Source organism: Gavialis gangeticus, unplaced genomic scaffold (genome assembly GCF_001723915.1).
Source record: "Gavialis gangeticus isolate Ggan-Ray unplaced genomic scaffold, GavGan_comp1, whole genome shotgun sequence".
Classification (NCBI taxonomy): domain Eukaryota; kingdom Metazoa; phylum Chordata; order Crocodylia; family Gavialidae; genus Gavialis; species Gavialis gangeticus.
This window is the reverse complement of record NW_017729025.1, coordinates 82,400,396-82,415,028: the sequence shown is the minus strand read 5'-3', so window position 1 is coordinate 82,415,028 and position 14,633 is coordinate 82,400,396. Positions and strand designations below refer to the sequence as shown.

General features: G+C 44.2%; 1 protein-coding gene across 2 annotated transcripts in view; it reads left to right on the top strand.

The window, feature by feature from the left end:
- Positions 1 to 14,633, top strand: part of INO80 (INO80 complex subunit) — a 317,697-nt gene that overhangs the window by 276,087 nt on the left and 26,977 nt on the right. For both annotated transcript variants that reach the window (XM_019519030.1, XM_019519031.1), the window contains exon 29: positions 13,962 to 14,056. In XM_019519030.1, coding sequence (XP_019374575.1) covers positions 13,962 to 14,056 — 95 coding nt within the window. The remainder of the gene's footprint in view (positions 1 to 13,961; positions 14,057 to 14,633) is intronic.

Here is a 14,633-nt window from a genome sequence, read left to right as displayed (position 1 = left end):
TGGTTGGGAGGTCTGTAGTAGACCCCCACCGTCAAGTCTCTTTCCCCTCAACTGCCTTGTACTCTAACCCAAAGCACTTCAGAGTGCCCCTCCTCTGACTCCTTGCTAATTGACGAGGATGTGTATCCCTCCTTAATATAGAGTGCCACTCCCACACCTCTGCTTCCTATCCTGTCCCTCCTGTACAGCCTATAGCCCGTGACATTCACCGCCCAGTCATGCGTTGAGTCCCACCATGTTTCAGTGATCCCCACTGTGTCCGGGCTGGTGTCAGCTAGCAGGAGGGTGAGTTCCTCCTGCTTGTTTCCCATACTACGAGCGTTTGTGTAGAGGCATTTGAGGCCTCCTGTGGATGTGTGTACTGACCCCCTAGTCCCAGCGTTGCCCTGGCCCCTATCACTTAGGGCTGGGCTGTAGTTGTGGGTGTTGTTTGGTCTGGCAGTCTGATGATTCCTCCGCCCTCATCTTCCCCTTCCCCCGACAAGCCTAGTTTAAAGCCCACTGGAGGAGGTCCACCAACCTAGAAGAGAACACACGCTTACCTTTAGGGGAAAGGTGGAGCCCATCCCATCCAATTTATCAGCAGGGACCCTGCTTTTCTCTGATAAAGTGCAAATTCTTTGATAAAAATTTACGAATTCTCTAGTAAACTCCCCAAAATCCATTATTAAAATTAAAGGCCCCCACTGGCCCTGCTCCCCCAGCCCTGCCGGAGGGAGCCCACAGCTGCCAAGCCTATGAGGCCAGGGACCCAGGTCCCCAGCCTCCTGCCCCCCACAACGGGGTGGCAGCTGCCACAATGGAGCAGAGCCTCCACCCTGCCACCACCACCACCCTTTCCCCTGGTGTCTGCTATGGGCTTAGGTAGGGTGGGCCCGGCTCCCCACCATGGCACACTCCTTGGGGGCAGGAGGGACCTGTGTCTCCCAAATTGGTGGGTGGGAGTGGGGGCAGGCGTGGGCTGCAGGCTTGGGCTGCTGCCCGCCCCCAGGACCTCTGTAGTCCAGTGACCCAGCACACCAGGGAAGAGTGGAGCCACACGGAGAAGCTGCTGCTGTGAGCTCCGTGCTGCCCTGGCAACGTGCCCCCCTGCATGCATGGCTGCAGTGAGGGCAGCAGCACGGGCTTGTGCTCCTAACTGCTGCCACGCATGCAGGGAATGCATTGCCAGGGCAGCATGGAGCTCGCAGCAGTAAGCAGCTTTTCTTGCATGGCTGCACTCTGCCGTGCCATGCTGGGTCGCGCCCACTGGGCTGCGGAGGCCCCAAGGAGGGCAGCAGGGTGGGAGCCCATGCCCGCAGAATGCAGCCCACGCCCAACCCTGCTCCACACATAGATCTGAGGGGCACAGGCCCCCCCTGCCTCCTGGGAGCGCGCACCATGGAAGGGAGCCGGCCCTATGGCCTGTCCCACTCCCCAGTGGGGCCCTGCAGCTGCGTGTTGCAGCCCCGGCCCCAACCTCAGCCCTGCCCAGCTCCCTCTCTCCCTTCCTACAGGGGCCTCAATTCCTACCCTCCACCACTGACCTGTGGGAGCTGCTCTCCATGGCGCCCCCTGCCTGACTGCCCTCATCTAGCTTTCTCCCAGTCCTCTGCGGGCTGAAACTCTGCCAGCCTGCAGAGGGCTCGCTGCAAAATCTGTGGGTTTCTCTGCTAAAATAACAAATCCTCAGTGTTTCCCTCCAGTAAGGAGGGAAATCTGTGTTTTACTCCGTTTTTCTGTGGGAAATGGAAAACCCAGCTCCCTGTTTATCAGCAATGCTGCCTGTGGACCAGTAGTCAGAGTAGCTGAGAGTGCAATTGGCAGCTGAAGGTTCCTCCCTTCTATGGGTTTCATTTCTCCCAAGGATAAAATAAGCCCTTGCCCACAAGGGCCCAGTTTTAGGCCAATGAAGATTTTGACAGCTATAAACACTGGACAAGTAAGCAAGGAGTGCGCAGTCTTTGCCACTTGCTAAGGAAACATGAGATCTGTACCAACTTAAATTGGATTTTAGCTCATGATCTTTCTGTCCTATCTGTTCTTTCCTGTGAGCAATGATTTGTGGCCATCACATAGATAACATAATCTGTTGAAAGAAAGAGATGGAATGGTTAGAAAGTTTTTCAATTTTTGTTAATGCTAGCATTTTTATTTCCTCCTGCTTAGTTTGGAGTCCCTGCTTTTTCTGACCAGCTCACAGTTCTCTTTCCTCTGACAGAAAGTTGCTTGGGTTGATAAGAGTAGAGCTAAAAATGTGGAAATAACAAATACCTGCAATAGTAGGACCACTTGTACCTACTTGATTTGGATGTTCAGTACTGCTAAGGGTTGGTAACTAAGAGAGATAGTTAGCAGTGTTCATCTGAAATTAGTCAAGAGGCATGGTAGATATGTACCTTTATAGACTAAATAATTCAGATGCATCTTTTGTGAACCCAAGTTCGCTTCATCAGGTACTGTGAAAGGATGTGCATAAAGCAGAGTATAAGGAGAGAGAACTAAATCACTGTGATAGAGGACTGCCTTCATGAGCTTAAGCTGTCATTTATATAAGTAGTTTAATAAGACCCCTTCTTGTTTCTAACAGTGCCAAATAGGTTGCAAGCTAGATTATTTACATTAAATAAGGAAAGGGTGCGAAGGTCAGTCACATCATTAATGGAGAATTGCAAATTCTAATTGTCCTCTTCATGGGAGGAGGAGGATAAATCTACCTGAAGCCTTTCTGTCAAGGGAAGAACCATTGTAGTTAGCAAATTTTCCTCATCTATTCATAGTTTACTTTTTCATGCAACCAATAATAGTTGTGACAAGAAATTGAAGAAACAATACAGCACTGTGAATTTGGAAAACTGGGGCAATGGATTAATCAGTAAAAACCATGAGTGTCTTCTTCCATATGTAGATAGATAGAGATGCTTTTCTGGCAGCATCACAGATGTACAAAGCTTGTGGAAAATGGCTAATTAACTTGGACTCAGCTGTTAAGCTGTAGTTTATTAGTAAGTGCTTTGGAATGAGGATATGCAAGTAAACAAGGACAGAGTTATCCCTGTGGATAGTTTGGGTTTTTAAGGCTGATCCTTAAAGATGTTGGTGATAAAACTTAATTTAGTCTTTCAAGTAATTGTCCACATACATGTCATTTGTAGGTGTTTCTTATGCCCCTGGACTTTGATCAGTGACTTCTCTCTTTAGCAGTATCTGGTGCTCTGTTCCTACCTCTTGTACCACTCCCATGCCAAAGGCAAAAGTGCACTTTATGCTCCTCAGGGTACTGTGTTGTCTGGCCCTCCTCTAATTTTATTGGCTAACTGATAATGCATACCTAGCTTGGAGCAGCTCAGGGAGCACAGGGGCTGTGCACAGACATGCTTGGACACAGCTGCTGCTGGAAGCCGCTCCCCAGAGCCTTTGATGGGGTGGGAGGGGGAAGGAGAAGGCAGCGGCTAGTCCTGCCAGGCAGCACAGCTCACATGAAGCTGTGGGTTACAGTAGCAGCAGGCAAGAGCCTTTCCCAGCCCCCAGTTTGCTAGGAGAGAGTGAGCAGACTACCTATGGGTACAACTCCCCTTCTCATCCCTCTCCACCCCCTTTTCCTCCCTACTTCCCTGCCACCTTCCTTCCTGAGGCACTGCCCACCTTCCCTTTCTCACCAGACTGTGCTCCATGCTAAACATTAACCAGTAATGCATTATCAATACAAATATACTTCTTGTTTAAACATTTAACTTTTCATATCCCTAATTCAGTTCTGCCTCCTGGTTTCCTAGGAGCCCATCTTCCACCCTCTCCTGGCTGAGCTGTTAGAGACCTGACTCTGAACAAGCACTGCTCCCTCCCAGTGTTACTTGCTTGATATTCTGCTTTGTCCTGAGCCATCTAAGGTTGTACTGCCCATTAATGATGTGGTCATAAAACCTGCTGTACTCGTATAGCAAACCCCTCTGTCATGGCCCCTACTGATAAGAAAATAGACAGAAAGTACCATGTCACTCCAAAAGCAGTAACCTTTTTTTTTTTTTATTTCTGTTGTGCTCCATCATCACTAAGTGTAATGTTAGCTAATGAGAGAGCTTCTTTGTACAAGTCAGTTTCTAAAGAGAAAGCGCTGCTAAGATTGGACCTCTTGGGTCTATGGTCTTCCTCTTCTGCAAGTTACAATTTAGGATGGTGAGCTATCAAGCTGCGCCGAACAACTTTGATTTTAGTTTTTTAACATACTGCATTTTTAGCTAAGGATCTTCACAGGAGTTATGCAGGCTCCCTCCTCTCTCCAGTGTTGAGGGGCACCAACTTACATTAGATGCCATGGGCTTGCTCTGTGGCATTGTGGTGGTCGTGAGGGGATCCTACTAGTTTTAAGGTTCCAGACTCCCTAACAAGATCCCCCTCCCTTCCAGAACCAGCTGGCCCTCTTTTATCTGGCCTGTGTCCAGAAAGCATTGGAACATTTAGTCCTGGACACAGTACACTATACAATTCCACATGATCCCTACCACAAACCTATACCTTTCCAACAACCATTCTTGCAAGTGTTTCCTTCTGGAGGAAGGTCTGCTGGCCTTGAAGGAAAGGGGTTTTACAGCACTTAATTTCTGGTTCCAAAAAGGAAAGAAGAATGGTGCCCCATCCTGAACTCACTGGAGCTCAGTTGGTTTATCTGCAGGCTCAAATTCAAGTTGATGACACTGGTGACCATAATTCCATCCATGCACCAAAGTAACTAGCTGGCATGCCATAAGGTCCCCTAAAGTGAGACAGGATGGTTTGTCATACAGGGCCCTCCTGTTTGGACTTTCCACTGTCCCATGTATTTTTTTTTTTTAACTGAGTGCTTTCAAGTGGTAGCTGGAAATGGGATCATAGTCTTTTCCCTGATTTGACAATTGGCTGATAAAAGAGGCTCCACAGAACATGTTAGAGCAGGAATGAAAAAATATATGGCCCACAGAGCCTCTCTGTCCAGCCCACTAGACCACTGTACACACCAGAAATTGGGGATTGTGGCCTGCCCCAAAATCCAGAGCCCTTTTATCCCTGCTGGGTATGGACATCAGTGGTGAGCCTGGCTTGCCACCAGCACCACTGGACTCATTCCCCCAGAACTTGTACTGCCACCATCAAACTCCTTGTTGCCACATCTTCAGTGACCACTGCAGCAGCCCTCATACTCTGAACTGGATCTGGTTTTCAGGGAACCCTGTGGCCCAGATCTAGTCCAGGGCCCCAAGTGAGTTTGTCACCCCTTTGTTAGAGAATCTTCACACAGCTACATGCTTCTTTAATGTCTTTTGTCTGAGAAATACCATCTTTGACCCTAGTATGCAAAGGCTTTGGTTAATAGGGGTGATTCTAGAGTCAGTATCAACAAAGATTTACTTTCTACAGGAGGGCGGTGAGCTCACAGAAGAGCTTATCTTATGTATCAAAAAGCATCCTATGAAAAAGTAGGCTGTTAGTTTTCTTGGAACATGACTTTTTCATCTTTGTGATACTGTACATCAGATATCATCTCAAGGTTATGCAACCCTGCTGCAGGGAGACATTCCCTCAGCATGGTTGTCACAGTCTCTCAGATTTTGTTGTGCTCCACATACTGGTAGAAAGATTCAAGAAATATATTTTAAAGGGTTTTCTCTCTCTTTCTCTCTCTCCCCTGATCTATACCTGTCATTACAAATGCATACCCATCTGTACATTACTGTCAATACAAATGCTTCTTTTCGCAGAAGGGGATGCCCACATAAAACTAGGTTCAGAGTATCTGGATACTGAAGGAGATGTAGCACCACATCAGTGTGGCTCAGGCCAACACAGAAGGCTTTCAGAACTTCTTCACAGGGGTGTCATATCCAAATAACAAAGAAGAGCACCACAACTATATTTAAATCAACAAACAGGATGGCATGAGATCCAGCTCACTGGGAAGGAAAGCTGTCCATCTAGCAGCGTTGTATCTATTACCAGATTCATATGTTGAAGGTGCATTTGCCTGGCCTGGCCTTCAAAACCCTGGGGTGAACCTTCTTAGCAAAGCTATCTCCATCATAAGTGAGAGATCCAACAGCTCTGCCCTCCAGCCCATATTTTTAGACTAGATTTATCCAGGTGTGGGCCTCTTTGATGTAGATTGCCAACACATGTCAAAGCTTTTATGCTACCAGAGGCCTCAGTCCAGGTTCTCTTCCTGGTCTTATGATGGAAGGTGGTCTGTCTGCCTTTCCTTGCCTCTGATCACCTGCATACACTGCAGAAAGAGTCGGCTCTCAACTCTTCTTCTGTTTCCTGTGGGACTGAGATAGTTTTGATGCAGTGCCTTCTGTTGCTGAGGTCACCAGGGTGTTCCTACTAGTATTGTTGACCCAAACAAGAGAGTGAGTTGCACCCAACCTTATATTCCCTTCATCTCGGCCTGGAGACTGAATGGTTCTTGCAAATAGAGCAAGAATGTTCTGCCCATATAAGGAGCATTCTCATGCACAGAAGAAAGACCCCCTAACAGATGTCTATACCAATGCCCTCTCTGTTGGCTATTACTCAAGCCAGATGGGTAGGTGAGATCTAGGATCTTATGATGGAGCTTCCCTCTACCACCTTTTACCTGGATATGGTGACCCTGAGACTCACCCATATTTCTGCATAAGGTGGGGTCTCAGGTTAACTTGCATGTATTCTTTCCAAAATCTTATTCCTCCAGAACTGAGGCTGCTCTGTATTCATTAAATGTTAAAAGCTCTGGCATATTATGTGGGGAGAATTAGGCCATTCCAAAACTCCATTGCTTTTAATTTCTACAGCAAAAGGATCTAAAAGAACATGATATCAGCCCAAACTAAATGGATCTCTGCATAAAATTGTGCTATGACATTGCCAGAATGGAACTGTCCTTTATGTGGGTTGGACAAGAGGCCAACCCACTCCTGTAGCCTCCTTGATGGATGTTTCCAAAAGTGACATCTGCAAAGCAGTCACTTGGAGCTCAATGCTTACTTTTACTAAATATTACACTATGGCAGAAGCCTCAGCAGCATATACTGCATTTGGTAGAGCATCCTGCACTCAGAGTCCTGCCTAGGGGGACCACATATATATGGGCTCTGCTGGGAGTTGCTCACAAGTGAGAATGTGTATATGGACAGTCACTCAACGGAGAAGACAAGGTTACCTAATGGAGTTCTCTGGAATGCATTGTCCGTATGTGCATTCACATTCTGCCCTCCTTCCCCTTTTTCCTCAATTCAGTTTGGGACTCTTTGGTTAAGAGGGAACTGAGCAGGAAGTGTGCATTATCCTCTACCCTCATCTTGGAGGACTGTGAGAGTGGATGTGGAATAGGGTGCAGATGCTGCTAAAGCAAAGTCTCCAGTGAAAGCTCAGAGGCATGGGATGTCAACAAGTGAGAACACGTATGTGAACAATGCATCTCAAGGAACTAGCCTAGTTACTGACAAGTAGCTTCATTTTCAATAAGCAGTGTGAAGTAGTTAGCTATGTTAGTTTACCCTGCCTTCGTTTTCAATGATTCATAAGGAATATGAACTCATATATGCCTCTGAATGGATTAGTTTGTAAGGTGCCACCCTGCCTTGCCCCTCTGTTTTGGCTTCAGACTAACACAGCTAATTTCCTCGCTCTAAAAAATATAATAAGGACTACCTCTGTCTTCTTTCTGTACAAGAGAAATTAAACATTTCAGTGGGCTAAATTAGTTGTTTTATAAATTCAAACCTTGTAGACAATGCATATAAAGCATTATAACTTCTGGGTATGGGAGATAGCACCATGTGCGTACATAAGATAGAATGATGCGTTTCTGCATATAATCAGGGTCCCGTCTGTAAACTAGATGGAAATTCACAGCTGCAACTGGGATTTATAGGTGGGAAACTGTTGAGATTTGCTCAGTCCTCCTCTCAACCCCTCAAGTGTCTGTGTCATCTGACAAGAGCTTACTGCAAAGGGAGCTTCACTGCTTGTTAGAACTAGATTGCTTTGCCAAGTACAACACTTGAGCATTTTTGGGTTTTCAACAAATATATCTGCATAGCATGTAAATTTTTTCTATCATGCAGAAATCCCTGTAGGTTCCAGTGAATAAATGGGGGGGAGGAGAAGTGATAGCTTGACTTCTCTGTTGCCTCAGTAACAGACTATGAAGCCAGGGTTGATTTCATCATTTTCCTAGGTTAATACCCTTGGTGTCACACTGACCCCGTCAGCTAAACAAGATTAACAGAAGGATTTTCAGGCAGGTTTAATGTAGGTAGTCCAACGGGATTAATCAACAGCTTCTGTTTTACTTTTAAAAACATACTAGCCTGTATTTGGTTAGGGAGGTTGAACGGCTTTCTCTTAGTTATCACAGCATACTATTTGGACCATTTGGTGTCCTTATATTTGGCTCACTTTGTCTCATGTGTGGTACCCTCTGTTCAATACATTTGAGACTTTCTGAATCTCTCCATGTGTCTTGAAGTAAAACAACATTCCAGTCCGTGGTCATTGTGTTTTTCTGGATTCCTCTCTTTAGGGGAGCTAGAATCCTGGATTATAAATAAACCTTCCTTCCAACCCCTTGTTTATCACTACCATTGATATATGTATAGCTTCTTTGTGCTTAGAATTATCTCCCCGGGGCTTTACAGTTTGTTGCAATGTCTGAATATTTCTAAAAACACATTTAGGGAAACAAGGACACTAAACTAAGTATGGGTGAATCATAGTAGTGTGTGTGTGTGTGTGTGTGTGTGTGCGTGTGTGCCTGCCTGCCTGCCTGCCTGCCTGTATTTCAAGTGAGCTTGCAGTCCTGGCATCACTGCCACTGATATCCGGGCACTCCCAGGATGGAGTGTGATGCACCGTGCTGAGTAGCTGTCCTGCCTGCTATGATGAGCTGCTGCTACTACGACGCCAGTAGGAGGCGAGTCTGTGCTGGGCAGTGTGGGGTTCGGCCCAGGACAGCTGCCCCCAACTTTCCTGGCGCAGAGTGGCAGCAGCAGCTCAATGTGGTAGACACTCAGGATAGCTACTCAGCACACTGGATCGCACACTGTCTGATGTGGGCCTGGTGGCTGCAGTGCCAGAACTACACAGCACCAACAGGAACAGGTGGGGGGAAACGACTTGGATGCAGGGGGGTAGAGGAGTCTGTGGCCTGGCCCCAGCTGCAGCAGACCAGTGCAGGGTATAGCCCTCCCTCCTCAGGCTGGATAGGATCAATTAGCATCTTCCTGTCCCTTCCCCCCACCCTCTCCGTCCTTGGTCTTCAACAGCTCATCAGTCATACATGAAGTGGTCCTCCAGCCCAAATAATTGCCCACTCCTGAGCCTATAGGCTTTGTTACTTGGCATGGAGAAGTGGATGGGAAAGAGGGACTAAAGCTGCAAAGTGATATAGTTAAATGGAGATGAAAGATTAGGTTGGTGAGCTAATTTTTTATGGAAATTTGAAAGCAGGGATGCAAATATTGAATAGTGCTGTTTGCGAAATTGTGATTTAGTCAAAATCTCTAAAGCCTGTGGCAATGGACCACATAAATTTAATAAAATGTGGATAGCTGTCTTAGTCATGCTGACATTTGGTAAGAGACTCTTGGAAAGATCAGTGGATGGACAGATGGTTATAACAAGTAAGATGAAAGAAGAGGATGGCATTGGTTAGGATGCTAACCAAGGGAATCAGGATAAGGACAGATGTGGGAAATTTCACAGAGGTGAAGAGGGAAAGGTCTTGTTGATAAGAGAAAAGGACACTGCAATATCCAGAATAGTATAGGGCCTCATTCAGCATTGTATCAATCCACTGTTACAAAGCAGTGTAAGAGTGGTGTAAAACTGGAGTCAACTGATCAGTTGTGAATCGGGGGCCCAAGATTTTGGGCCTTCTAAGTTAAACAAGTATTCTGGATTCTAACTTTTCACTCAGTTTCTTGGAGGTACTTTATTCATAGAAAATTCTAAGGCTAAGTCTCGCTCTCAACTTCCTTCTGCTAGGTTCTGTGTCTAGAGGTGGAACTGTTTCGGTGGCTGAACTTTGCCATCTTTATTTTATGGGCAATTTATGTATTTTCTTTCTCCTTCCTCCTGTATTGGAGAGCTTGACTGTACAAAAGCACGTGTTCCCACTAAGCCCTTCCATGTACCACTTTGTACCTCCCCTACAATAGCAAAGCAGACTGAAAACACAAAAGGAAAAATGGAACGGTCATTTAGCCGTCAGACTTTACCATTCCATTTCACAGCATATCAGCTCTTGCTTTGCTGAGGGTGGGAGCTTGGAGTCAGACCAATACGATGACATTTTAACAGTATAACTGTTCTCTCTTGCCACATCTGCACAGGGGGGTCACAACTTCTCAAAAACATGATGCATTAACAGCAGTTGTGCTTCTTCAACAAAGGACTTTAGTGATTGGAAAATTAGTGTCCGTTGGAGATATTTCAAGGCCACCACTACAGCCAAAAGTTTCCATCACAATTCATGTTTTGTTTGCATGTCATAGTGCTATTGCCAGAAAGTGGTGAAACACTTCCAAACCATGAAAATTTCTCGTAATACTAAGAAAAATCTTAGGGTATAGCATTCTTGCTGCTACCATTTGATTTATGTACCAGTGGACTCAAATGTTAAGGCTTCTGTAATCATTTCTGTGCGTGTTAAAATTCACAATTTCTTAATAGCCAGAGAAAAATTGGGGGAAATATCAATATAGCAAACATACTTGTCAGATGATCCTCAAAGAAATATTAGTCTTGTGCCAGACAGAAATACTCCTTTCACTCCCACCAAACTGAGGTCGCATCCTATTTCAGAGAATGATAAGAAACTGGAAACCGTTCACATCCTTCAAACCAAAAATTCAGAACGACACACTCAGCAACTAGATGCCTATCTGTACGGCCAAATCACTTGCTTTCCAAATACCCAGTGTACAGTAACAGACACCTCTAACTCCTGTCACTTAAAGGGAGAGAGGGCACCGTTTTATAGTTGCAGATAGCTGTAGACTTTTGACTTAGAGTTGGGGGCGGGGGGGGCAGCCAAGGGAGCCAAGGACACGAGCTACAAAGTTGCAGAGATGGTTGATACAAACGGTAGACAGCAGCAGAACTGAGGTGACTAGCAAAATTGAGGGAGAGTTGCAGGCTGCAGATGGGCCCCTGCAACCCCTGTGCCTGGTTAAGAGAGTTATAGAAGAGGCTGTTTCAAAAAGCCTTCCTCTGATCCCTCGTGCAATGAGGGTTCAGACTTTCACCCAGTTGGCCATTTTTGAAGTGGTCTGCAGCTGTGGACTTGTTTGGTTATGTCTGTAGACCTCTTTCTGTGGCCAGATCAGGCAAAAATTGTCACTTCTGTCTACACCCACGCCCCAAACATGTTACACCATTCAATGTAGACAAATGAATGCTGGTGATCATTTATTGTTGTTGCCTCCTTGTCCATTCTTTATTCCATCCTGGTAATGGCGGACTCAGTAAAACATCAGATCATTGTGAGGAAACCATACACTTTTTGGAAAAGGAAAAATATAGCCTTTTGATTTGGGAAAATAATTCTTAAGACTTTGTTCTATATTCATTTTACAGGCAAAGTGAGGGGAGGGGGAAGCATCAAGTACCTCCACAGTTTAACAGCTGAATGAAAATTAAGTTTTGCATATAGAAACTCATGTTTCCAGCTCAAGCTTTACCATTAAATCACTTCACATTTTCCACCCTTAGAGGCTTCATGAAGACATTAGTAAAGCTGTAATCCCTGGGGACACACCTGTGTATCTTTATGGACAGCCTATTATAAATAAATCATCATCCAGAATAGTTTCTTGCAAAGAGACGGATCTGTTTTTGACAATGTTCCTTTGAGTGCACGGAGTCTCAAGTAATAACAGAACCTGCCATCTGGGAGTGGTAATACATAAGGTAGTAGTTAAGATGACTCGTAATGAGATTTCCAAAGATCCCAGCACTTGTATAATTGCAGCAAATCCACTCTCAGTGATACTGCTTTGCCTTCACATTTTGAGCCTGCTAGCTGCCTACCATGAGCAAGTTTCAAAGTGAGAAGTTTTTGGTTGGGATCTGAAACTTCTTGCCAGATGTGATACAATTGTCAGATTCCACCTTTCAAGGTGTATTTCAGTCATCAGACTAGTGGACCACCACTAAAAGCATATTCAGAGACTCTCTGTTTTAACAACTGGAATCTCATAGAAATGTTTGATATAAGACGGGGAGAAAATTATATTTTATCGCTTGAGAGTTATGGGATCCAAGTGAAAGAAATGAGGGAGTAAAAAACCATAAATCTACTTTTCTTGAGGGCAATGACCAGAGAAGTTCCAGACTCTTGGTACAGTCAAACAACACTACAGCTTTGGCATGTCTGTACAAGTGAGGGCAGAGAAAGGGACAGTGCTGTAGTGATTCTACTCCCCATCCTCCCATAGCATATATTTCCATAGCTTTGGAAGAGGTTTTCTGGCAGGTGAATGCAAGTGGCCCAGCTTATTGTTAGCAATAATGCCATGCTGTCTGTCAGATCCACATGGATGAAGGAGCAGTATGTTGGTCACAGGTTGGTGTATATGTTAATACTAGAGCAGAAGTCCAGGTACCACATTCTCTGGAGTTAAGAATGCCAGTGTTTTATTTTACTTTTGATAGTTGCATTTTACAGTCTAGCCAAAGTTTGGCAGAAGCAAGCATTGATTGGAGAGATGAATTAAGGCAGAGATGTCTTCATAAGAGTTAAGCAAGAAAAACTGAATGCTCTTAAAGGAAAGAAATGTAATATTAAACTAACAAACATAATTGGAAGTCATTGCTGAATGGAAGGCTCTTGCAATATGCTTAATAATTTCAGAAATTAATAAACAGGTTATGGCAAAACTAGTGAGAACTGGGTGACTGGCTTTCTCAGTAACAAGAGACAAAAGAATAGGTAGTAACTGAAGAGTCTGTTGAACTCTAACTGATTCAAAATCGGCAGGCTTTATCAATAATATAAGGGATAACTTATAGATTCATAGACATTAGGGCTGGAAGGGACCTCGTGAGATTAGGTCCAGCCTCCTGCCCAAAGGGCAAGAAGTCAGCTGGGGTCAGATGACCTCAGTGAGGTGAGCATCCAAGCATTTCTTGAATGTATCCAGAGTAGGTGCTTGCACCACTTCTGGGGGTAGTCTATTCCAGACTTTGGACACTGGGATGGTAAAGAAGTTTTTCTTTATGTCCAGTCAAAAACGGTCTTACAGCGGTTTGTGACGTTAGACCTTGTCTTTCCTTCAGATGCCCTGGTGAACAGACATTCTAGTTCCTGATAGACACCCCTTATATACTTATAAGCAGCCACCAAGTGCCCCCTGAGCCTTCTCTTCTCCAGGCTAAAGAGTCCCGTGCCTCTCAGCCTCTTCTCATAAGGCCTACTCTCTTGACTTCTAATCATGCGTGTGGCTCTCCTCTGGACTCTCTTGGGTAAAGGGTTATTTAAAGAGAGAAACTGACAGTGCAGAATGTGGTCTTAAACTTTGATTTTGTAAAAGCAAGCCTTAGTTTTAATAATCATACCAGAAGTATGTTCATGAGTTGTTTTGGTAGTGCATTTTTCCTTAGAAAAAAAGAATGCATATTCACAGAGGCAGTACCTCAGACCCAGGTATTTTAACCCTAGGATCCTGGAAATGAAACCTTAAATTAACAAACATTAAACAAACTTAATTTGTCATGCCCAATTTGAGTGAAACATAGAAAATAAAAAACAAATGATGGAATGTAACTTGGCTTTTTAAACTTATTTTATTAATCTTGGGTACTACTGATATAAATTAGATGGACACTATCAACTTAATCTTATGGTGATATTTCGTAGTCTTTTGGTTATACTTTAATTCCATTGCTAGCATTTTTGTTTGCAGAGTCAGAATGATGTGACTTCACAAAACCAACTCATATTTTTGTGTTTCTGTCTGCTTTGTTAGGAGTACATGGTTTATAGGAAACATACCTATATGCGGCTGGATGGTTCTTCAAAGATCTCTGAGAGGCGAGACATGGTAGCTGACTTTCAGAACAGGTAACCTATGTATAAAAGCACTGAGTTGAGCCCTTTAGAGATGCTAAGACAACTTACCTTCCCAAAAACCCTTAAATGTGAAATAGACGATTAACATATGATATGTGAGAAAAGGATTTAAAAGATTCTGATTAACCACTGAAGTTGAGTTCACGTCATTTTAGATCCATAATTTTTTTTTTGTTTTTGTTTTTTATTTGAAGTTTACACAGTTTATCTAAAGGGTTTGTTGAACATACAAAACATTTAGATATTTGTTGTTTGATTAACTGGGATTTCCATTCTTGTGGAGTTTAGAAACTTATCCTTCTGTGAAAGTGTAGCATAAAGCAACTTTAGTGGACCAGACAATCTTATTCTTATTGTCTTAAATATTTTATATTCCACAGATTGTCCCAGAGGTAATAAAGCGGTGGTACGTTGACTATAGTATGTTCTAGGAAGTAATACTTAGGATTACATTGAAATGTCATGGATATGCTAAGCCTTTTGAAACTAGAACCCCTGTTTCCCATGAAATTAAACAATGGTCTGTTCAGTGCTGTGTGTTTCATAGAACAGCTAAAGAAATAAACTA